The sequence below is a fragment of the Oryzias melastigma genome, linkage group LG5 (assembly GCF_002922805.2).
Source record: "Oryzias melastigma strain HK-1 linkage group LG5, ASM292280v2, whole genome shotgun sequence".
Lineage (NCBI taxonomy): Eukaryota > Metazoa > Chordata > Actinopteri > Beloniformes > Adrianichthyidae > Oryzias > Oryzias melastigma.
In genome coordinates, this window is record NC_050516.1 from 34,131,758 (window position 1) to 34,157,806 (window position 26,049).

The 26,049-nt window shown below is 39.6% G+C and overlaps 1 protein-coding gene and 1 long non-coding RNA gene across 12 annotated transcripts in view; one reads left to right on the forward strand and one right to left on the reverse strand.

The window, feature by feature from the left end:
* cadpsb (Ca2+-dependent activator protein for secretion b) overlaps positions 1-26,049 on the reverse strand; it is a 119,397-nt gene that overhangs the window by 5,524 nt on the left and 87,824 nt on the right. For 2 of the 11 annotated variants that reach the window (XM_036212071.1, XM_024270713.2), the window contains 15 exons: positions 25,053-25,116; positions 24,852-24,975; positions 21,623-21,655; positions 18,443-18,549; positions 15,771-15,800; positions 15,241-15,249; positions 12,667-12,823; positions 12,442-12,583; positions 11,651-11,812; positions 9,140-9,295; positions 8,907-9,054; positions 7,551-7,625; positions 7,359-7,442; positions 5,641-5,673; positions 5,379-5,486 (listed from right to left, as the gene is read on the reverse strand). In XM_036212071.1, coding sequence (XP_036067964.1) covers positions 5,379-5,486; positions 5,641-5,673; positions 7,359-7,442; positions 7,551-7,625; positions 8,907-9,054; positions 9,140-9,295; positions 11,651-11,812; positions 12,442-12,583; positions 12,667-12,823; positions 15,241-15,249; positions 15,771-15,800; positions 18,443-18,549; positions 21,623-21,655; positions 24,852-24,975; positions 25,053-25,116 — 1,432 coding nt within the window. The remainder of the gene's footprint in view (positions 1-5,378; positions 5,487-5,640; positions 5,674-7,358; positions 7,443-7,550; positions 7,626-8,906; positions 9,055-9,139; positions 9,296-11,650; positions 11,813-12,441; positions 12,584-12,666; positions 12,824-15,240; positions 15,250-15,770; positions 15,801-18,442; positions 18,550-21,622; positions 21,656-24,851; positions 24,976-25,052; positions 25,117-26,049) is intronic. The other 9 variants (XM_036212073.1, XM_036212072.1, XM_024270724.2 and 6 more) reach the window with 7 other exon arrangements.
* Positions 4,288-13,039, forward strand: LOC112145472. The gene is made up of 3 exons (XR_002919075.2): positions 4,288-4,580; positions 6,679-6,854; positions 12,631-13,039. It is a non-coding gene; the product is annotated as an uncharacterized LOC112145472 (long non-coding RNA).

Here is a 26,049-nt window from a genome sequence, read left to right on the forward strand (position 1 = left end):
AGGTAAAATGTCTAAACTAGCCAAATAAGCTAGCAATATTACCTAAACTCTAAATTATCCTAAAAAAAACCTTGAAAAAATGTCTAATTTTGCCAAAACAGCTAGCATATCGTTTAAATATTAGCTAAACTCTAAATTAGCCAAAACCCTGGAAAAAGACTTAAATTAACCAAAAACAGCTAGCATGTTGCTAAATTAAAAGCTAAATTCCAAATAAAAACCCAGTAGTTACAAAACGTTTTAGTGTAAACGATGTCTAACTGAAAGTATCCAGAAGTTCGCACGTTTCAAAATGCTCAAAGTTTTTAAAAGGTTAGGACAATTTCTCATTCATTTCCTATGGGGCATTTTAGCCAAATATTTCAAAAACTATGAAGAAGCTTGATCTGTTTTTGATTAATCTTCCACTTAAGCACCAAAGAACACACACAAAGGGGCCCTTCAGATGTGCGTACTTACTGCACTGATTCTCCATCTACATGTAAAAAAATAAATATATATAAAACTGAAATTAGCTCATGAGTGACTTTTGAAAAAATCTGCTCGGCCCATTAAAGCAGAAGGCAATGGTTTGTCCTTCCTGTTTAAGTGGAAATGCCACGACCAAAGCGCCCCGCGCCGCAGATGAGACAGCTATGAGATGAAACTTAAGCGCTGACACCAGTTCATTAGCCAAAGAAAAACACCAGAGTGAGTAAATGGAGAGCAGGAAAGGCTGCTGTTTTCTCGTCGCTTCTTTACTGTTTGCTTCAAGCCACAAGGGAACAGCAGACATTCCTTCTAGAAGCAGTTACCTCAGGGGGGAAGATGTCAACTGGAAACTTGTGAGTAGGCAGGAAGTGCAGGAAAAAAAGACCCATGAGGCCCAAAGTTTAGGTACATTTTTTTAAGTTTGTCCTTGACGTGTGTTTAGTTCAGGATAAGTTTGGTGAATCTGGTTAAGCAGATGCCTGTCCACTTCACAGTCGAGTTGAGCGTGCAGTGCATGCAGACCTCGCATGTGGGTGGGTTGCCCGAGAACGTGCTAAGGAAGACTGCTGTATGTGCAGATGAGGAGGCAGAGCTCGGAGGAGGAGGAGGAGGAGGGTCATGCTAGAAGATGTACACAGGAAGATTATTTGACTCTATCATCATGCCATCCAGCTAAATGTGAGAAAACAACGCAACGCAACGCTAGAGATAAGTGCCACTTTTTTAATAGAAGGAGGCAGCGGGGATGGTGTTAATCAGAAATGATGGATTCAAACAAAAAAGCTGCGAGAGAAAGACAGATAAAGAAAAGAGAACGCGCAGAAACATCTTTGACACGCATGCAAATGAATGGAGAGACTTGCATTCAAATGAAAGAAGAAAAAAAACACTCCAAACGGCTAATTAACATGCGGTTTAAAGTGCAGAAGCTGAAACATTCACAGCCTGGAAAGTCTGAACATGACGGTGCCGAGCTGGTTTTCGGTGGACTTTGGGGCCACACAGAGGACGAAAGGGGTACAACTCCACATGAGCAGAGCTGATGAAACATAGGAAGACATGAGAGCCAGGAAGGATCTCAAAGACAAAAAAAAAAGCACTCCACGACAGCTTCATTCCTCATGGATTTACAAAATCAATATCAACTTCGTCTGGGACAGAACTCCTGTTTCTACAGCACAAAAAAAAGGGGGGGGGGGAACTTCTGAGCGTCTGCTGGACATGAAAACACCTCACAAAAAAAGCTGCACAGATCCAAGTCTGTGAAAATACTCAATGACATGAAGCACACAAGTCACAGCGTTATACGTCCATCAAGTCACACATGGAGGACACATATATATCAATGTATCCTGGTAGGATTATGTATGTTAAGGCAGTGCTCCCTTCTCTCTGTGACTCCTCTGGTTCCCAACCTTTTCTACCCGACTTACCACAGCGGATCTACAGCATTTGTTAGATTTATTATTTTATGATATGTTGGAAGTCAGACGACCAGATGCAGAATATTCTGTGTACATCCATGTGGGCTGTATTTATGCATCCGTCCATGCGTATGTTCTTGTCAAAACCTGCACTGGAGAACCCATAGAATCCCATAGTATCAAATATGAGACTTTTAGACAAATGCAGGCTGATTTTGGGAAGACAAAGTCCTTAAATGATTAAAGTGCTGGGCGATAGGTGTCATTTTTCTTCTATTGTTTTTGTTTATTTTTATTGCTGAACTTATGTGCAAAAATGTGTTTTCCTACTGAGAAACTGTTCTCATTTGTGACAATTCAGTTACTTGAAAAAAATAAAGTCAGAAAATTAAGTAATTTACATTTTGTCATTTTTTTCCCAGAGAATAACTGAAATGATACTTTATTGGGGCTGCACGGTGGCGCAGTGGTTAGCGCTCTTGCCTCACAGCGAGAAGGCCCCGGTTCGAATCCCGGCTGGGACCTTTCTGTGTGGAGTTTGCATGTTCTCCCCGTGCATGCGTGGGTTTTCACCGGGGACTCCGGCTTCCTCCCACCGTCCAAAAACATGCTTCATAGGTTAATTGATGACTCTAAATTGTCCCTAGGTGTGAATGTGAGAGTGAATGTGTGTGTGATTGAGGACCTGCGACAGACTGGCGACCTGTCCAGGGTGTACCCCGCCTTCGCCCTTCAGTAGCCGGGATAGGCTCCGGCACCCCCGCGACCCCGAAAGGGAGGAAGCGGTCAAGAAAATGGATGGATGGATACTTTATTGTCGTATATTGCGATAGATATCGTTATCGTGAAATTAAATAATTTACATTTTTGTCATTTTTTTCCAGAGAATAACTGAAATGATACTTTATTGTCGTATATTGCGATAGATATTGTTATCGTGAAATTAAGTAATTTATATTTTTGTCATTTTTTTCCAGAAAATAACTGAAATGATACATTATTGTGGTATATCGCGATAGATATTGTTATCGTGAAATTAAGTAATTTACATTTTTGTCATTTGTTTTCCAGAGAATAACTGAAATGATACTTTATTGTGGTATATCGCGATAGATATCGTTATCGTGAAATTAAGTAATTTATATTTTTGTCATTTTTTTCCAGAGAATAACTAAAATGATACTTTATTGTGGTATATCGCGATAGATATTGTTATCGTGAAATTAAGTAATTTATATTTTTGTCATTTTTTTCCAGAGAATATATGAAATGATACCTTATTGTGGTATATCGCGATAGATATTGTTATCGTGAAATTAAGTAATTTATATTTTTCTCATTTTTTTTCCAGAGAATAACTGAAATGATACTTTATTGTGGTATATCGCGATAGATATTGTTATCATGAAATTAAGTAATTTATATTTTTCTCATTTTTTTTCCAGAGAATAACTGAAATGATACTTTATTGTGGTATATCGCAATAGATATTGTTATCGTGAAATTAAGTAATTTACATTTTTGTCATTTTTTTTTCCAGAGAATAACTGAAATGATACCTTATTGTGGTATATTGCGATAGATATCGTTATCTTGAAATTAAGTAATTTATATTGTGATATGCGTTTTTTACCATATCGCCAGTACTACAGCACAGCATAAAGATAATGATGTAAGGCTGTTTGCTGTAACAAGAAAAGAAAAGCTTAAAATAGATCATTTTATATGGTTTTTTAATATTTTAAAAATGATTATCAACATAGACCAAAAACAAGCATAAATTGATTTAAAATTTCAACCTTGTTATATATTGTAGATGCTCAAACTAAATCTCATAATTCATGTCTGTTATGCACCTGCCTCACTATTTTTTTTTTCTCTTTTGACTTATTGGTGCTGTTTGATCCACTATTACCACCACTGGGTCTGAAATTTAGTATTTTTTTTGTGTTGGTTTTGTTTCATTCTTTGTCCTCAGCAGTCTTACACAGCTGGGTTTTGTTATTTTAGTTTGAGGTTGGATTTTTGTTTCCACTGATTACATCAGTAACATTAGTCATATGTCTGATGAGCAATCGCGTGATTTAAAAGTCAACTTTAAACACTTTGGGGCTTTATTTTCCAACAAAAAACATTAGGTGAGCTAAGATAAAAAACAGAATATTAATTTTTGTCTTGATTGTAAAATGCAGATGTAAAGACATGGCATGTTCATGTTTCCCTGATATACCAACTTCTTTCTTTTGTTTTTCTCTCTCTCTCTCTCTCTATATATATATATATATATATATTTACTTTTTTGACTTTTTAAAAAAAATGTGTAAACCCAAAATTGCGTTAACACATTTAGACATTTAGACATTTGTTTAGAAATACATTACTAATCTATTTATATGTTTTGAAGATTTTCATTTTAATCTGATACAGTTCACATACTGTAAAATTTATTAGTGAAGTTTTGATTTTAATATACAATGTTACATGGATTCTCAAACAGAGAAACTCCAACAATTCTTCAACCTATCCTGGAAGGCGTTTCAGTTTGGCCACTAGGTGGCGATCGCGCTATAATATTACACCCTAATCCAGAAGAATAAGAAAGTATGAGCAAAAAACGATCTTTTAGACCACAAATTAGTACTTTAAAAAAATATTACTTAAAGAAGAGTTTGGAAATTTATGCATGTGAGTATATAAAGATGTTAATTTTGTCAGAAATGTATGTTTAGGTCACTCAATCGTTAGCATTAGCCGTCCTATGGGAATTCCCATTACCTGTTAGCATTAAGCTTGCGGACTTTCTCTATTTTTATGGATAGATTATTGATCTCTTAAGTTTAGACCAATTCAGATTGATTGCTCAATTATGAACCATAACTAAAAAAAAAAATGTGTGTACACATATGTTTTGCATCTGGCATATAATTTGTAAAAATAATAATAAAAAAAAGAGAATCATGGATTGTTATTGAAAAATAATCAAACTCAGATTGGGAACCATTGAGTATTTTTTTTTTTTTTTTACTTTAGAGTTTCTGCCACATCCCTAGAAATGTGGACATCATAGTGATGAAGAAAGTGGATGGTAGCCTGAGTACATAACATGACTGGAACCCCTAAAGTCCTGGTTCACGGTGGCTGTGACTGTATGTCCTGTCCTCAGAGAGCACTGCGTCAAATAATCCTTTTTTAAAGATGCTTTCATGGAGTTTTTATATAAAAAAAGATGTTCATCTACTTTAATACACAAATGCCCCAGAGCATTGTGGCAGCGAGTACCAGAATGCTGAGGGCAGCTGTGATTTAAAGAGAAGAGAGACAGACAGAAAGAGGGAAGTCAAGAGGGGTCAGGAACGCCTCTTCTTTAAGGCTTCGGTCACTTCCCGGTCTCAAAAATGGAACTTATCCCTCCCTGCCCTGTTGTTTTGCCACATTTTTGGAGGCCCCTTCATTCTTGAATGGAGGAGACGGCATCTTACTTACATCAAATAACCTTTCTATATACACCTCCTCATTGACCTTATCACGGAGCATGTCCTGAGAGTGCCGCATAAAGGTCACGTAGCCGTCAGCTACATCCATCCCGGGTTTCTGCAAAGACAAAAGCACAACGCTAGCAAAAACTCCGACCACGTCTTGGAGCACCGCTATTGTCCTGGAGAGACCTTAAGCTGATGCACTTTGAATGTTTTCATCAATTATGGCAGATAACCTCAGAAAAGAAACTTGATTTGATCAAACTTACAGGAACATCCACGTATTTTGAGGCAGCTTTCACCTAAAATAAAAACATTCAAATCGTGAAGCATTGGTTAAAAGGTTTTGTACCTAGTATCAAAGTATTGCAAGCGTTAAATGTAATAAAAAGTTTAATTAGTTACTATTGTTTATAAAGGAAGGATAAATAAAATGTGGAGCCTCAATGGGTAATAATAATGTGTTGATGCATAGTTTGTATCTTTAAAGTCCCACTCCAATCATCTTTTCATCTATTTTAAAAGTGTTCCCAGTATAACACTGTTTTTAGCCTAAATAAAAAAAAAAAGTGTTGTTTTATAGGACAGTTTCTGCAGAGAAACTGACTTGAGAGAGATGTAAGCCCACCCCACTTCCCATCATCCTTTAGTTTATGTGCTCTCCCTCTAGCTTACAGCCCCTCACACATACAACCTAACATTACCAGGGCAACAAAAATGTACAGTTTTGATCCAGATTCCAGCTAACGGGAAATTCCGTTAAACGTTAGCATCAGGCTAGCGGACTTTTGCTTTATGTGCTAAATTGATTTACATTTTTATGAATCGATAATTGATCTGTTAAGCTTAAATCAATTCAAATCAATTTTATCAACCTATCCCTACAAGCCGCTACTTTTTTTCTAGGTTTTGATCCATGCGGCCTGTACGAAGGTGCGGCTATTCTTCCACCGCTATAGGGGCGCTCTAACCGGAATAAGAATCAAAAATAAAATATATGAAAAATCAATGCAATGACGACTAGCCTACGCTACTTTTCTTTAACAGATAGAATATGCACGACTAATTACTAAGTGGTAATTCTTTTCAAATCCTCACCCCTTCATCATGGAAACCACACGAATAAGTTTGTACTTTAAGTTGAAGGCCATAGAGCTTGCTATCCTTCCTGCTATTCAGGAAGGAAGCCGGGCTGCTGCACGCAAGCTTAGCGTCAATGAATCTATAGTGTCTGAGACGTTGGAGGCGGCAGGTACACACATGTACTTTTATAGTACAAAATTATTGTATCTTTTTTTTTTTAATAGGGCGGATGCAGCTTATAGAGCTCCGGGAGATGACGTCACACAGGATCGTCCCCCTCAAGGCGCCACCAGCTAAATGGATCAGCGCCATTAAAAGAGCCAGGAGCTAGCAAAACAAGACTGAAAGATGGACCTTCCAGTGGTCAGATTCGGCTTGTGCGGCGATTACTTCATATCACGTATGTTACCGTATAAAAAGCTAACTTACTTTCATTATATGCTCTAATCATAGTTTCTGATTGATGCTAGTGTAAAACCACAGTTCACTGCATGCAATTTGTGGGGATAACAGTGTCGTGTTTAAGTTAGCAAGCGCTAATGTAGCAACCAAAATGTGAATCTTGAAATGTTTTTGGAATTTTTAACTATCTTGGGGTTCATACACAGGTGAGCTCTGTAGTCCAGAAAATAAGGTACTTAGAAACACATTTTTAAGCTTAACTTTCTCTATATATGTTGTCCATTGTGAGAAAAGTGCCACCAGAAAATGTTAAAAGCACAATTTAGATTGGAGTGGGTCTTTAATCTACTGAATGACATGGTTTTTCTTAGTCTCTTAAGCATTTTCACAAAAAATCTACATTTTTCTGTTCATCAAAATTGGGCATTTTTTAGAAACCCTATTCAACTTATTATTTTAAGAAAAACGTTGTGGTGTTAGAGAAATCAAAGTTTTATCTCACCGTGAATGAAAGGAAAGAAGAGAATAAAGTTCCTTCATCATATCTGGAAATCTTTGCCAGCACTCCCTCCAAAATGGCAACAAACTGAGAAATAAAGAAGAGCACTGTCATCATTTTTTTTTACCATTTTTCCTTCATCTGAGAATGTCGATGGGATATGAAAGTCACTTCACAGCTAAAATGTAGTCGCACCTTTGCAACCAGAAGCTGGAGCATGTCTTTGACACTCTCTTCAATCAGATCGTCTATTTTGGAGTGGAACTGTTTCTGCATGAGACAGAGCAGGTTTCCCCAGCGTTACTCAGGTGACCCGGATGTTTCCTCCAGTAAGAGCCGGTCCCATTGGCTTTCACGGCGATATCACGGCTGGACCACGGAAAAAAATTCATCCCCGTGGTGCAGACGCTGCTAGCAGTGGACCGGCAGTGCAACGGCTGAGATGTGCGGAATAGACGCGCATAAACGCGGTACAAAATTTGGCTGCTGTTAAATGCCCCAAAAAATGTTGAACCGCTCAACAATTTAGACCGCTGGTGACTGCTTGTTGTACCAGTGGTACAGCCGTGAAATGGCTGTGGAACACCAGAGATGGTGCGCAATCAGGCCGAAATATAAACGCCGAAATTTCGCGTTTGTGCTCGTCTGTAGCGCGGCCATTTCCCTGGCCAGTCTGCGTTTGTACCACAGGGGTGTCGAACTCCGGGCCTCAAGGGCCGACGTCCTGCTGGTTTTCCAAAACTCCTGCCCTATCTGCTGCTGATTACCTAGATCAGGTGTGTTTGGCCAATAAGGAGCTTCAAAGCCAGATTGGTTGAAAACATGTAGGACATCGGCCCTGGAGGCCTGGAGTTTGACACCTGTGGCGTACAGCGTCTGTTTAGCGGCTGAGCGCGGACAGATTGATTTTGTTGCATTCATTCCACGTTCAAAACATGTATAACCGCATTTGTACTACTGATGTTTCACTGCCTAACCACTCCTGCTTCACCGCTGTATCATGTGCCTCGGATCTATATAAAAAACTGATTTTGCCAATCTCTCGTCAGTTGGAGTCTAGATTTCATGGGGTACACGTGAACTTCCAGCACAGGGATGTTCTCATTTTTATGCTACAAGACCAACAAAATGGTCTTGTACGGCTCCATCATGGCCTTGCCCAGAGAAGGCGAAGAAGAAAGAGGTCTTGGACCTAGCCTTCCTGGGAGACTTCTTCTTAGGTTAGACCTTTTTCTTAGGCATCATAAAATGCAATAAATAAAAATAAATGCAAACTAAATCCAAAATCCAATAATGTTGAGCGAAGTTGTTGTTTTGAAAGTGTGAGAATCCACCCGCGGTTTATGCTGCTTCAATGGCGAGGAGTCGCCGCACTAAAGCCGACGACGAGCCGTTCTTACCCGTGATTGGGCAGTGGAGTGGCCATTTTGCGTCTGCGCTAAGCCGTGATTGGGCAGTGGAATGGCCACGATTAGACGCGAAATATTTTACCCGTGATATGGCCGTCAAATCCCGTGGGACCGGGCCTGTAAACTTTAGGGATGTTTTTACCTCCTGGCCCATCTCCATGGCACACAGTTTAGCGGACTGGTCCTTGGCATCCACCATCACATTGAACATTGTGCACAATGATGGGGAAACACGGAAATCTGTCGACTTACTGCTTTTCGCCAGTTTGGACTCAAACGCCATCCTGGTGCTAAGGAGCAATTGGAGAAAAAAAAGTCTCAAAATACAACAAGATTACACAGTGAGTATGAATTCTCGGTTGTACTGCTACACACCGCTTCACACAGCTCTCAATCATGTTGCTAGACATGAGCTTGATGCGACTCTCGAGGTGTTTGGCAAACTCCTCTTCGGGCCAGTGCAAGTCTCTGATGAAAGTCTGAAGGGCGTCCAGCTTCCAGAAGAGGTCCTCTGACGTGCCAGAGCCGTTACTGCCAAACACAGACAGGTCAGAGAAGACACTCGTGCTGCTGGGACTCACAGGGTGGGGGTTGTTGTGGTAGGTGCAAAGGAGGATGCTGATCCTCTACACCTGAACACAGCAAGGGCTAACGGGGGGCCATACAGCGACCGATCTGGCCGAATATTCATCACATTTCCTGTTTTCTGAGATGTGTTGAGGCAGTCATTGTATGGGTGAGAAGGGGCAAGTGGGGTTTAGTGTAGCAAATCAATAACCATTCAGTGGAAGTGGTTATTGAGTGGTATGTGTTGTGGCCACATGCAGGTAAAAGCGCCGCAGGTACAGCTGCTGCTCACACTGTGTAAAGACAGACGGAAGGGAATGGAAATATAAGGGAGGGCATTTCAACCAAAAACATCAAGCTTTAAGAATCAGAGTCCAAAAACAAATTTCTAGAACTAAACTCGGCCCTCTCTCAACATCCATGTCCCCAGGCTGGTGAAGCCCCCCGAAAAATTGACCATGCAGAGCTTTTTGTGAAATATGTAGAGCTGATAGGAAAACATGAAAGATGTCGAGTTGAAACGAGATGTAATAAAACAGAGAGGTTTGAACTTTTAGCCTCTCCACTTTATCATCCGAGGATGACATTATCTCCCCTTCCAATCGGGATAATAGCAGGTGGTAAGTGTTCGAAATGAACTTAGTCCATGATACTAAGCATGCCCCCCTGCATCCCGGATAAGCCCCCACATCTGTTACAACCTGTCTTATGGGGCTCATTTATAAAATGTGGATAAAAGAATGTGAAGTTTTAAATGCTTTCAAAGCTGGATTATAAGCTTAAAAAGTAAAAAAAAAAAACTTTTATCAGATTCTATATCCATATCCACGTTATACTGCTGCCCCATTACCCCAACATGTTCTCAAACCCAATGCGTCACATTTTGACGTTTAGGTAAGGCCTCTTCCGCGTCATGTTTTGACGTTTTGGGTGTTCCCAAGTCGTTGTTTTTTGACGTGCTGGCTGATTGTAAAATCAAGGGTCCGCAACCCTCAGGATGCGGTACCAGATGCGGTACTGGAGGCGCACTGTTCCTTGGAACACATCCTGTGCTGGTACCCTAACCCAATACCCTAACCTTAACCCTGTACTGGTTCGTGTCTGAATGTGGTACAGGATGTGCTCTGGTCCTCGGGACACATCCAGTACCAGTACCCTAACCTTAACCTCCGATACTGCGTCTGGATGCTGTACTAGATGCTCTCTGGTCCTATGGATGTGTCCAGTCCTGGTACCCACACCTACTACTGGTTTGCATCCGGATGCCGTACCGGATGTGCTCTTGTCTTAGGGAGGCATCCGATACCGGTACCCTAACCTAGTAACAGTATCATAACCTTAATCCGGTACTGGTTCACGTCCGAATGCGGTACCAGATGTGCTCTTTTTCTTGGGACGCGTCCAGCACCAGTACCCTAACCTTAACCCGGTACTGATTTGCGTCTGATAACGCGTCCAGATGCCATACCGGATGTGCTCTTGTCCTCGGGACGCGTCCAATACCGGTACTCAAACCTAGTACTGGTACCCTGTCCTCAACCCGGTATGGTTTGCTTCCATATGTGATACCGGATGTGCTCTTGTCCCTTTGGGACGCGTCCAGTACCGGTACCCTAACCTTCATCCGGGACTGGTTCACGCCAAGTTTGAGCCCGCTAGCGTGTCTGGTACTGGTACCGCATCGGTCGATTTATGGTGAGGGTACTGGTGAGGGTATGTGTCGCAGTACTGAACCGGTTCTGGTTCACTGCCCAGAGATTGGGGAACCGTGATTTAATGGGCCATTATGTCACCAAACGATGACTTGGGGAAACCCAAAACATCAAAAAGTGACGTGGAGGGGTCTTCAACCAAACATCACTATATGACGACTTGGGAGTGATAATGTGTTGATCACACAGGTTGTAACAGAGAATGAAGAAAATATTCACTTTAGCCGAAATACCTTTTTTGGAGTGGCAATATTGTCCTAAAATTGTTTTTTTTTGGAGTCACAAACCCTGCTTCATTCATACAATCAGACACTTGTGTGTGTGACCTGTCTCTCCACACCTCAGCCCAGCAGCATGCATGTTGAGACAAATGAGAGTGCTTACACCTCTCATTTCAGAAAGCAGCACTCATCTACTCTAACACCTTTAAGAGTGACCTTGGCATGAACATGAAAGCATTAATAGAACTCTGACATTTTTGATTTAATATTCAATTTTGCAATTAAAAAAAGTACTTCAGAGTTTGTTACCAAAAAGCATCTTCATACCGAGTTACTCTCAGCTAAAAAGTAAAAAAAAATCTAAAGCAATCTATTTGAATACACACTCTGAATCATATATAGCAGCCATCCATGACGGGGTAGAAAAGCTAGGCATTTGTGGAAGGTTAACTGATAGTCCTGCTACTGGCACTGGCAGATTTGGTACTTTGGGAATTTGGAGGTTCACATTTGGTAGATTCACATTGGGTAGATTACTTGTTAAACTCCTGCAGAAAAGACAGACAGAAAGAAAAAAAAGAATCCATAACAGTGGCGTGGAAGCTGCAGAAAGCCATGTAACACTCATCAGTAAAGGAAAAATCTGAAATCATGTAAGGACTGGAATGTACAGCAGCGCACAGACAAAACAATATTTGCACCAAAATGACACTTTTGAATGCAGTGAAAAGGAAAAGCAAAGTAATCCCTAAAAATGGACACATAAAACAAAGGATAAAAATGTACCATGACAAAATTACTAGAACTCCTTAAAAATATGCAAAACGAATAAATTATAATAATTTAAAACTGATTTTGGTCACATTTCAAAGCACATATTATGAAGTTAGTCTACAAACAAAGCAACATAAATATTAAGTTTTTCTCTGATCCCAATGCTTTGCAAAATTGCTATATTCATGCATTATTTAAAGACTTAAATAACCTTTTTTTATGATAAAAAAAGAGGTTATTCAGCCCACTCATTCTTCAACAGTGAACCCACAGGAAGCCTGGCTGAACACTAGAGCGTTTCTCCCATATGGTATTTCCCATCCTCCACACAGTCAAGTTACCATCTGTACATAAAAAGCCTTGAACAATCCTACATCCTTTCTTTAAAGACGAGGCCCCTTACTTTACAGGCTCCCAGGACTCTCTCTCAAAGCCCTTGTGAATTGACTGTGCAATGGAGGACTCCATCAGATCCACATATCTAACCACCAGAGGGGCATACAGATCCTGCAGGTGTTTGTGGAACTTTCCATTGCACAGGTGATCTACAGATACAAAGCAGAATATCAAACTTTAGTGTCGCGATCTGCAGGACGGGAGGATCCAAACGTCACTGCGCAATGCTCACAGTCTGTCCGGAGGAAGTCGTTGAGGAGCTGGAAAAGAGGGAAGCTGTCCCAGCTCTCAGGGGACTGGATCTCCAGAGCGGCGTCCATGTCGATGGCGTAGAGAGCCAGGAAGTTCTCTGCATGCTCCACCATGAGGTCAGTCCACCAGGCGAACGCCTACGAACACAACAGGAGGGACAGCAAACAGATCCTTTTGTTGGGAAACAAAACCAAACGCTTTGTGAAAGAAGAAAAAACCAGCACTTCCTTTAAAAATGTCAAAACTTAACTTTGATTTTTCAACAATATGTGTCGTTGAACTTCAATAACACTTTTAAACACTTCTTTTAAGAAAGCAGTTCGGTAAAATTAGATTTCACAAGACCATAAGGCTTCATTACTGTAGTTTTTTAGAGTAGAGGTTGAGTTTTTTTGTATAGTTTGTCCATGATCGGGACTTATACTCAGATGTGACTTACAGTATATGCGATTAAAAAAAACAAATAGCAACAACCACTAGAGAGCAATGTAGGTGTGTGTATCAGTATTTGCAGAAAAAGAACACCTTCATTTGTACTTGTTCCAAAGCAACACAGAGAATTCAAAGAATTCAGGGATTTGCTGTGATATAAAGAGTTTCGTTGACCTGTTAATGTGTTTTCTTGCTATGGTTATCCGATTAATCCTTCATATTTTGGTCTAATATACTATATTCCTCAGAGGTTTCATGAAGTTAAATAAGCATCAATGTGTTACAGTATTCAGTAAATATTCAGTCTATTATTAAGTAAGGCCTGCACCAATCAAGGACTGCAAGGACCATATTGTTTTCGCAAAAATACATATTGACATTAACCAGCCACTTTATTAGGCCCAATCCGAATTCTTCCCTTCTCCCATCTCCTTCATTTAGCCCTCCAAGCGAAGGAGGGTTATGAAAAAATAGTGTTTTATATTTCGTACGTCACTTTTGTTCGATGACGTCACCAATAATCGCTGGTCCGCTAGCATTAGCACAGAGCTTCCAGCGCTTGAATATACATAACAACGGTTTTATAACACTGCTGCATGGTTTCTCAAAAGGAGAACAAAAATGTTCAGATCATTAACATTGTAAACATTGTTCTGCTTCTCCTAGAGGACGTTTCATTTTGGCCACTAGGTGGCGATCTTATTCCAGAAGAAGAAGAAAGTATGAGAAAAAAGACCACAAATGGTTACTTAAAAAAATATTTCTTTAAAAGAGTTTGGAAAAATTATAGCTGTGAGTTTATAAAGATGTTAATTTATTCAGCAATTTGTGTTTAGGTCAACCGATTATTAGCATTAGCCTTCCTATGAGAAATTCCATTAAACGTTAGCATCCAGCTAACAAAGATTAGCTTCATGTGCTAAATCGACCTATGTTTTTATGAATCAATTATTGATATATTAAGCTTAAATCGATTCAAATCGATTAAATGATTTTATCAACCCATCCCTCATGATTGCAAGAACATTCGTGAAGGTGAAACGTCCATGATTGAGGAAAACTGAAATTTAGTTGAACACATTCTTGTGACATTTAGCTGCACAGAATGTCAGTATGTTGTTGTGTTGATCAGTTTTGCCTGTGTAGCTTTATATGAAAATATTTGACAGGAAAAAGTAGAAAAAAGATTGTCGTCATTTCAATCAAAAAGAATCTGAATCATAATTAGCTGATCTATGGCCGTATGTGCACACGCAAGCGTACATGCATCTTCAATTCTTCTAAAGATTTGAACAGAGGAGTTATACGTTGGTGCTTTTTTTTTGATTGAGTGCATCTACAGAAAAAAGTGCAGCTTTTCATGCAAACACAGGTTTTTCTGCATGCTTCCAATGCTCCAAGCTGAGGAAAAAAAGGGTCCATCGTCATTCACATCTACAGCACACCTCAAATCTTGTGGATGTGAATGTGACTCATGCATGTTCTTGACTAGATCCACCACAGACTGCAGAACGCAGCATCTCTGGAGTAAAGATTGATCTGTTTGGTGATTTTTTTTAATTTTTTTTGTTTCAAAAACCCTTTTCAGGTGCAGTCAGGAGTACAGTAGCTGCTTTGCTGACAGTCTTGGCTTGTTATCTTATCATTCCGACTAACGTCTTCCAGTTTCAGTGACTAAAGCTTTGTTTTTAGACAGTTCGCTGCATGCTTTAACAGATTTTTTTTTCTGAGGAGTTCACCCCTATCACTTACCTGCAAACTTACCCGATCAGAATTTAAAAAAATAGCTTTGATATCAGAAGCAAGCAACAAACAATCTCCATCACACTCAAGAGGAGATGCTCTCATGACAGCTTAAGGGAAGGGCAGCAAAAGTGTTTCAAGTGGAGCGAGAAGGGAAAACACTTGCGGGCAGAGAAGCCTTTGGTGCTTCTTAAAGTCACATCCAGGGGGGTGAGCTCGACATCAGACTGGGTTTAATCACACACACTACAAAGTTGTGTCAATGCAACTGTGCAAAAGGACGGGCTCCAGGTGTTTAGAAGCTGAAGGGGGGAGGGGCATCATCTACTTAACATGCACAGAGCTTTAAGGGAGTCTCTCATCAAACTTGACTACATACCTCTTTTCCCTGCTTGGACAGTCACCAATCATATGACAGTGAGAACACAGGAAGATGTACAGAACAATAACGTGTTTTTGAGGCATTTGTTCAAAACTGCTTGGAACAGACAGCAGAGAGGGGATGAAAGAGGAGAAGCTGGAGCAAGTGCGGACTGTGAATTCATTATTGGATGGAAGGGGTGGGAGGGGCAAATGTTCATGGCGGATCAAACTTCAAAGGTTCACATGGAGCATACTTTGGGAAATTTTCTACTTCAGCATGCTTGGAAAAGATTTTTATTTTTTTTAATGACCCAATGAACATGCGTTATGACCACAATTATGTTGTGCAAGCTAATTTGAACATTTGAAACGTCGTCTGTCTCGACTGCACCTACAAACCCACCCGCTGCTACTACAGAGCTTTATTAGTTCATTCTCTGAAAAAAAAAAAAAAAAAGTCGTGCCTCTTGCCAAAGTGGCGCACATGCCATACAAGGGGTTGTGATGGGGACTGAGGAGGAGGGAAAAAAAGTATAAATACTGTACCGATTGATCTCCAGAACTTGTGACTGCCGCCTGTCAAGCATATTCAGAGAGATACAATAAATCTGCTTTATCTGCATTCTCTACGGCCACACTGGATCACCTGCAGATCTACACAACTACACAGTCATCATGCTGTCCGCTCCGTGATTTAACTCTTTACCTTCCTGGCAGCAAAAGTAATTCCAGCTTCTTTGAAATAATAAATATGAACACTTAAAGGGTTACCAAACAGGGAAGTTAGAGATTGACTCCGCCCACAGCTGAAATGTGAAAGTCCAATCAGAGGGGTGGAGCTTGGGGGCAAGAGTGTTATCATTACTGGAGCTGCAGATCATGACGTCAGAGTCCTGAAACTTACATCACAAAATTCAACTGTAATACCTCAATTCAACCTGTAGGGGGCAACATACAGACAGTTTTAACTATATTTTCAAGAATTAAACAACTTTATTGTAATTTATCAAAAATGTGGCAATGACAGCACTTTTAAAGCCACATTTATAGAGTTCAACAACAACAAAAAACAGTTTATTTAGTGTTTGGTTACCCTTTAATGTCTCCTTTACAGTAAAATAACAGCAAAAGCTTATTAACAGTTTTGCTATTATTATTAAATCTTAACTTATGAGATAGCTGGATTTTTTTTTCTGAGGATATAAGAAGAGTAAATTACCCCGGGCTCCCACGCTAAGCGTCACGCTCTGATGCGACGCCGGAGCGGTCTACCTACAGCTGCCGACATCCCGAAACGCCAAACTTCACTCAATAATCCACCATTTATTACAATTTAGGTCATCAATAACCCCAACTTCACAAAAAGTGCTGCGACTCAGCACCCAACATTTGAACCCAACACAGATTTGGAGCGCCGGAGAGGCCAGATCGCAGATGTCAGACGTGATGGACCCTTTTTACGTGACGCCACACAAAACGGCGAGTGTGCCGAGTGACTTCCGGTTTATATATATTATATCTATGGTTTAGAACGGTAAAGCTGACTGCTGAACGCTGTTTAAGGCAATTTTACATAAATAATGAAAGGTAACTAAGACTACCAAGATCCAACCCCAAACTAAAATAACAAAACCCAGCAATGTAAGACTACTGAGGATAAAAGAGGAAAAAGAACAAAAAAACAAAATAAAATAGCTAATTTTTAAAGTTAGGATTACTTAAGTAGCTTTTATTTAATTTAGCTTAGTGAAATCGGAATCGTATGGATGATATTAAACGAGTCGTGGATTATTTCTCTCTGATAACCTGGTTAAAGTTAGACGAAGGTTATAAATGCTTAATTGAATGCTGCTTGTTTGATCATGAAGGTATTTAGGATTTTCTTCTTCTAATTTATCCTAACGCTAATGCTAGCGAGACGTAGAGTTGTAGAATTATTTTTCTGCATTTCCGTGTTCACAAAATCACTAAAAACAGAACTAAAGTAAGACAATTTCAACGTGTCTGAAAACTAATAACTGTTGCGTTATTTTCTGACGTAACTCCTCTTTACTGTTGCTCAAAACTATATCTGATCCCTGCAGGATAATAAAGCTTAACAAGGATTAAAATTATTTGAAATAGTGAAAGCATTCCTATTTTTACAATTACCCCGAAAACAACAGATACCTCTTATTACAAACTATTCACATTTGTATTTAGATTTGGGAACAATCTAAGACAAGAAATTAAAATACAGTTCAGCAGGACATTCATAAAATAAATATTGTACACGTTTCTGTTGAGATTGATATGGTTAGCTGTCGTTATTTATGTAAAATTGTTCTAAACAGCTTTCAGTTCTTTGTTTTCCTGGTCTAAATCCATTAACCGGAAGTTCTGTTTGACGCCATTTTGTGTGACGTCACGTGAGAAGGGTCTGTTGGATGCAGTAGAGGTTCTGGCGGCAGCATCGGAGCCACAATGCTTCCCGTCGGAGCCCGGGGTTAGAATGCTTTTGAGGGGAGTTCTTTACTAACACAGTTAACCGAAAACTTTTTTAGTTTTTTAGTTATTTTGCAGCAAATAAAGCTGCTCCACAAAGTAAATATGTTTTTTCCTGCCTTTTTGATGAGTAGTTTTTAAGCATATAAGAGAAACTTAGATTCCATTTATTTTGAATTCAGTTTTTGGAGCTAAATCAGGTAAAAAATAAAAAGGAAAACAGAAAAGTCTGGGATTTGAATCGTCTTTAATGGGATTTGAATCTATTTAAAAGGAAGAAAATAGCAGAAACTTTACCAACATCAGGTAATAAATTAATAAAAAAATATGACTTTTTTGTTTCAAACTTCTGATAAGTTTTATTGGCTTAAGCTGCACAATTTGAGAAGAATCTTGTATTTAGGGTGATATAAACTTGTTGAAATGGGTTCTTGAAAATGCAGAATAGAAAAAAAAAACCCTTTTTGTTTACCTTCCTACCGCATTTATCCAGTGATGTTATCGAAATAAATAAATTCGAGACCTTATTTATTTTCCTGTGGAATTAACAGCCTACGCAGATTCTGTGGCTTTGCCTCCATCATTCCTTGACTGAATGCCTTTTTTTTTTTTGAGAAACCCGTAGATGAAAAGAGGTTTATTTATAGTGCACTGATGATAAAACTAAGTGGGGTGAGTGAGCATATAGAGGGAAAGTGCTTGAAGTGGTAGAGGAGGAGATGGTTCCCACTCACCTCAGCATGGTGCTCCTGGTTCTGCTGTAGGACCTCTATGACTAACTCTGCCAGGCGGATTGTTTCCTCCAGCTTTTTGGCAGGTGTGACTAAGTTGCCTGCGTTCTCTGAGACAAAGGGATGAGGGTGAGGGATGAGTGGTTAGTCGAGCACATAGAAGCATTTTCCTTTTTTTTATGACTAATCAATCGATTTTTCCTCTCTATAGTGGACCACTTTAAAATGTAAAAATAAACAGCACTCACGCTGTAATGTGTATCCATTTATGCCACTCATAACAGGCAAAATGGGATCTATTTTTGTGTAAATGCATTTTAGGCTGCATGACACACAGGAGCGGAGTATTGCAAGGCTTTTTGGATTTATGCTGAAGGAGAATCAGGCAAGAAAAGTGGCGATAAAATGGCGGTGGAATGTGGCATCACAAACATGCATATTGTGGATGAAGTTAATGTAAATCTAAAAAGATGTCTTCCTGTAATGCAGTTAAAAAACGGCAAAAAAGAAAGAATTGGTATTTTATTTCCAATAAATGTGGCTTTAAAACCTGTTTCTGTGACACAAATGTTGCATCAACATCTATTTTTTGCCTCTGTCTCACATTTTGGTGAGACATACAATGCGTAAAAAAACAGTCGTGGCTTCTGGGGCTTTTCTGGGAAAATTGTAGAGGTTTGCATCATCTTTATTCCTATATAAACAAGCATTTATTATTTTTAAAGTTTCATTTTGTCAGTTTAATTTACTTCATCAAAATGCTTCAAAGTCTGTAAACTTTTTAGAAAATTTCAAAAGTTGAAAAATATATATTTTAGGGCTGGGTTGATAAAACCGATTTAAGCTTAACAGATCAATAATCAATTCATAAAATTATAGATTAATTTAGCACATAAAGCTAATTTTTTCTAGCTTGATGCTAATGGAATTTCCCATAGGACGGCTAACGCTAACGCTCGGTGGACCAAAACATACATTACTGACTGAATTAACATCTTTATTCACTCGCAGGCATGAATTTCCAAACTCTTTTAAGGAAATATTGTTTTAAAGTAACCATATTTAGTCTAATAAAAATGTTTTTTGCTCATTTTTTCTTCTTCATCTGGAATAAGGTGTACTCCTTTAGCGCAAACGCCGCCTAGTGGCCAGATTCAAACGCCCTCCAGGAGAAGCAGAACAATGTTTACAATGTTGATGAACATTTATATAAATGTGTAAAATAAAAATTTAATTTAATTGAAGAGTCATAAGAATCAGAACAAATCAGAACAGAATCAATTAAGGCTCTAGTGAATCGAATTTAATCAATTGTGGAAATTGTAATTGATACCCAGCCCTAGTATATTTATTAAAGATGCATAGTATTAACAGCTGACCTGAAAGGGAGCAACTGATATAGATAGCAGCTTCAGAAAGTGTTTTATATTTTGCATCCTTGACACATTCAAGTACATGAGTACTGTAACCTTAAAAATCTCATGAGTTAATGAATACTAACAGCTAAAGTGAATTATATAAAATCAAACACTTATCATTTAAGAAGGAATGTTTAAAAATGTGGAGCTGTGCATGATGATACCTAGTTCTGTGACCTAAAAAGGCATTTTTTCAGATGTTAACTCATATTTTTCGGTTTGCTGGAGTTTGATGAAACACATCAGCGTCTTAACCTGATGAAATAAATGTAATGAAATGGGATTGTAGGAACAGTAATATTATGGAAAGTGAAATGTTTTTGAGTTTAAACATGAAACTGAGAAGCAACAAACATTTAAAGTCAAAAGCACATTAATACATACAACAATAACGACTGAAATTATACATCTGACTGTCTTTGTAAGGGTTAGTGCCAATAGTTTAAAGATAGTTTAAAGATCAGGCACTTAAGGTAAAAGTATATTTTTATATTTTAACTTTACTTTTGTCAGTCAAATGTAGCATTTCACTGTAGTCCTATCAAGTCAAAGTGAATATAAATATATTTATCCTACAATTGATTGAAGAAAGGAAAACATGATCAATTCTAGTGCTGCCACAAACAATTATTTTAATTGTCAGCGATTATTTTTTCCAATTAGTCGACTAATCGGGTCATGCGCAAACTGCATGTAAAGCACACATCTTAACCATCATTAGCTTTAAACTAACTATAAATAAAGACAATTAAGAAGATAGTTTATTAAACTTCTAATGAATAGTGCAGCCTCTGTCCTTCATTAGTTTTTGGTATTAAAATAAGATTAAATCAAATGAGGTTAGCATCTGAAACAAGGAACCAATTTTTCACTAAAGTTAAAGTTTTGTCTCACTGACTCAAAGATTTTTTAAAAAGTGCATTTTTTGGTGCTGAACACTCACAACTTTGTCCAACTTTACTAAACTCTGACTCCTTAATATATAGAGTGACGACTTTAAATTAGGTTATTTTAATAGTGGATTAGTCGTCTATTAGTGGCAGCCCTAATTGATTTTAGGGTCAATTTTTCCTTCAGTAATAATCATCTGCATAAAATGATTGAAAAATGTATTTTTACGTTTGCAAAATTTTCAATTTCACCAATTAAAGGATCACATGACTTTGTTGTGCTTTTTTGTCTTTATTTGATTGTAATAACTAATAATAATAAGTTCTAAAAGTACATCTGGAATACAAATTGTGTCAGCTCATTACCTTTGATAAGCTTTAATGATATTTTTGCAGGTTTTATTACTGGAAAGTGTGTGTAGTTTCATCACTTTAATGAACAGACTGACTATAATGTGACATATTAAAAGGCGAGTAAAAAAAATAAATACAAAAAAGAGCATTATTTAAACTATAGGATGTATTATGATGCCTATTAAGGAGTGGAAATTCCTAAAATGTTGCTCTTAGCTTTTTTTATCTTGCATATTTTAATGTAAATACGTGTATTTTTGATTAAATATTTTGGGACTGTACACTTGGATGTGTTGTTTTGCAACCTAAAGTACTTAACATACATTTCCTTTTAGTTTGACTTTTTTAAGATGATAAAGTTGTTTCTTGAAGGCATGCCAAAGCATTAGTGTGTGATGTGCTGCATGAAGGATGCTGGTAAATGCATGCATGTGTTCTGCCTCTCTTCCAGCGAGCAGGTGTTTGTGCTTTATGTGTCTCTGTGTGACTGTGGCTAAGCTATAATCTTAGCATGGCTTCACCTGGATCCTTCTGATCCTTTTGACCTTTCTCAACTTGAGTGCAAAAAAACAAGAGAGAGGAGATAAAGAGGAGACGTTTAGAGATGTGTCTGTGGTCATCGCTGAAGGGAGGGGTCAAGGCTGTCATGTGACCCTTTTATCAAATCTGCTGGGAGTCCGCTGGTTTCTGGGCGACAGACAAACGTCACAAACACACATTAAATGACAAAGAAAGCGCTGTAACATAAGAAAATAATAAAAAAAGGGGTGATTTGTAACAAACGAGTAGAGCTCAGACCGCTGGAAACAGATAGGACACACACGAAGAACGACGCTGGTTTGAGTCGAGTAAATACACAATCCTAAACCGCCTCCTGTCTGGTAATGTCGACAGATGCTCCTTCATCACAGCCGGTGGACGTGGGAAAGCAAAAAAAGGCCTACCTGTCCGGCACAGCATGGCACTGACACATGATCAATGACTGGAGGAGATATCAATGTAAACAATATAAAAATGCATTCAAATCAAGGAAATGGCACCCAACCAAAACTAAGAAGCTTACAGACCAGACTTCTCATTCATGTCCATCACAAACAGATGGCGCTGCAAAGAGGGACCCCAGACTGATTTAGTTCTCTCCCCACTCACTCCAACACATAAAGGCACAGATAAAAACAAGCATGGCGGGAGGATCTGTGAAGGAGGAGAGGAGGCCAGGAAAGAGATGGGGGTGAAAGAGCACTTAAAACAAGAAGAGGAAGGAGGGAAAGTGTGGAGAGGATGATGAGGGTACTCACGGATGGTTAAATCCATCACTTGAGAGGCCAAGCAGAAGACAGGGTGCTCATACATTTCCCTCTTATTCCCTATAATAAAAAAAGGGGAAAGAAGGGCCGTGGCATGCAAGAGGCGGGAATCAAAAGAGGGAAAGCAGGAGGACAGGAGCCAATGGGAGGAGAGCTTTCCGGGGGGAATCCAATAAAATCTGCTAGGCAGGAAGTTCAGTGTTAAAATGAAATCTTTGTCTGGATTTGAACCCACAAAGGCAGAGGGAAGTGAAAGTACAGAGCGTGTAAAGATAGGGAAGTATCTTTAGCACCTTCAGGTGTTTCTTTCAAGGCATAAACATTTTATTTTTCAGAGAAAATACAAAAAAGCCGAACAAAAATGAACACAAAATGTCATAATTTTGTGTCACAGAGGTGTGGTTAATGTGAAATATGCCATTGAAGAAAAGCCTGGCTGTTATGGATCAAAGCACATGCAGGTGGTTGGTGCTGGATGCACTAGTTTGTTTAACAGTTTGTGAACCCCATATGGATTTTAGGAGAAATCTCACCTCAAAAGGTTAAAAGTGGCTAGTTAAAAACATGAAGAAAATATCGAATCAATCAAACTTCAATCTGGGAGTTTTGTCTTCAAGGTGGCTGAAGACGGCGCCAACCAACTATTGAGAAAGCCAGTTGAAGACTTGCATAAACTCCTCAACTGTTGGCATCATGTCAGCAGATTCTGAGGAAGTCTTGCAACACTTTACAGTAGGGGTGTAACGGATCACGGATAATCCGTACGGATCACTCGCCACGGTTCGGCCCATACGTGTACCGCAGATCATCCCCCCTCGATCAATTGTCTGTCCACAAAGAATGCGTCAAATTCATGTACTGTGGTTCTTGACGGTTATCCGAAAGTCTGTCAACCTGAAGCTGCCGCCGCTTGTGGGAGGAGCTTCCGCCAAAAATGTTTCTCGAACTCGTCATGGAGGACGCGGATACCGAGTGATTTATTTATTTTGCAGAGCTGAATAAAAGCATCGGTGCACGTCTCCGTGTCTGGGTTTGATCTCCCAGTGGGAAGCAGCTCCTGCAACAGGATTGTACTGTCAGGGGAAGGCAGTATGGCAAGCCAAAAGGGTCAAAAATCGCCAGGAACTGTACTACAGATAATAATAATTATTTGAAATAATGTTCCCACAGTTAAATTTGAAACCCCCCAAAATAATGAAAATTTAATTTTAACTTTTTCATTTGAGATTTTATTGGGACATTGGGGGGGCAAGGAAAAATTTTATATTCAGCATTCTTAAATCATACTTTATATGATTTTTCTCAAGTATATGTTTTAAAGCTTTTCAAAGATGTAATTTTAGGCTTTTATCTTCTTGTTTTTTCCTGTTCTTTTCACTGATCCGAAAAAATGATCCAAATCGTGACCCTAAAACAGTGACACGACCCAAACCCTGAGTTTTGTGATCCGTTACACCCCTCCTTTACAGTAGTGAAGTGTTTATGTAATCAATGTAAAGCAGCTGATTCTATCGCAGACAAAAGCAGCTTTGCGCCGTTATGCAACACTTTACGTTAGTAGTGTGTTTCATATCGGTGCAAAGCCGCTATGAAGAGGCTTTTCTCTGAACTGATCTATTTGCAAAATCGATGGTCGTTTGCTTTTGTTTTGAAGGATAAGAAGTTTAAAAGGGTTCATGAACTGCCAAACCGCCTCTTTAAGGTCCAGTGTTCAGAAAAAGGCAGCGTTAAGTGTTAAAGAGGTCAAAGGAAGTGAAATCTGTGGAGGAGGAGAGAGGAGCGGAGCAGACAGAAGTGCAAAGAGAAGCAGAAGATAGCAGGTCTGAAGCAAGAGCACGGGACAAAGGTGACAGGAGAGCCGAGGCTCCGTCCAGGCAAGGGTGGCGGTGGGGTGGGGGTGCGGGGGCGGAGTAGAGAACAGTGTGAAGAATAAGGTTGAAGATGTGAGGGCTACGATGAGATAGTGGGGGAGACAGAGTGCGCGTGGACTCAGAGCTGGGAGGCTTAGAGGACATTCAGTTAAACTGAGATAACAGTCCAATCATCCAATACCAGAGGCCGGCTACGACACAGCTTTGAATAGTCAAGGCACAATGAGAGATCAGCACATCAACGAGTTTTTGTACTTTGGATTTGAATGCATTTTTACTCACACACCTCTACACAAAAGCCAAGTTGGCCTACAGAACAGCACAGAGCTAAAGCAGGCCTGAAACAAAGGAGAGAGTTATTGGACCGAGTGACACAAAGCGACCGACAACCTCTCACTACTTATCTACGGCGTGGACACAGATACACCATTCAGCAAATAAAGGCATCATGTGTAACAGTAATTATCAGTCTCAAAGTGAAGTAAGAAAAAAGGCTTGCAACTTGACTCCTGAGGTCGCCCACACTGGATGAGTGTTTCTAAGCTCAGCTGTCATTGTGTTCGTCCATTTACCTTCAACTTTAGCATAGTCTTTGATTCGCTGGTAGTTCAGCTGGGCGGCCTGCTCCAAACATTTGCGGATAACTCCTTTGACCTCTTCTGGTGGGACTGGGGTCACAATGTCCTTCATCAGGACCTACATCAAGAAAACAAGAAGGTTCAGGGTTGTCCTTTAGGCTTCATCATCATCCTGTTTTTGTCTGATTCGCGTACCCTCTCCAGCAAAGACAGAGTGGCCTTTAGGGCGCCCTCTGGACGACCGAACGGGAAAAAATATCTACCAGAGAGAATCAGACACAAACGCGTTATGCCACAACAATCTTACTGTACAGATGATGGGCTGTTAGTAAGGGTGTAACGATTCATTTCAAGAACAATTTGATTCATATCAAAACTTGTGGTTGACAATACGATTCAAAGTTGATATTGGTTCATTTTGAAGCTCCCAATTGGATCTGATTCACTGACCTAAGATGGATCCAGGACATCCTTAACAAAAAAATTCAACCATTGTGACTCCTAAATACCAGGTACTGAACTGTCTTCACATTCTCCCCCTTTCAATTCATCAAATATAGATGTATGGTTCGGGCCCTTCTGCGTCATTTTATGAGGTTTTGGGTGTCCTTAATTGGAGTTTTTTGGTGTCCTGGCTGTTCCCATTAATTCCCAAAGGACGTGGTAGCAAATGCTCTACCGGACCTGGACTGTGAATGCGATATCAGACACGGTACTGGACGCAGTATCAAACATATTATCGGACACAGTACTAGACGTAGTATTGAACGTGGTCTCGGACTCTGTACTGGATGCAGTATCAAACGTGGGGCTGGACGCAGTATCAAATGTGTTACCGGACGTGGTATTAGACACAGTATCGAACGCAGTACTGGACATGGTATCGGATGAGGTATCAAATGTGGTACCGGATGCGGTACTGGACGCAGTACTGAACTCGGTATCGGACGCGGTACTGGACACAGTATCAAACACAGTATCTTACATGGTACTGGATGCAGTATCGAATGTGTTACCGGACGCGGTACTGGACACAGTATCAAACACAGTATCTTACATGGTACTGGACGCAGTGTCGAATGTGTTACCGGACGCGGTACTGGACGCAGTATCAAACGTGATGCTGGTCACGGTACTGGACGAAGTATTGAATGTGTTAACGGACACAGTACTGGACGCAGTATCAAACGTG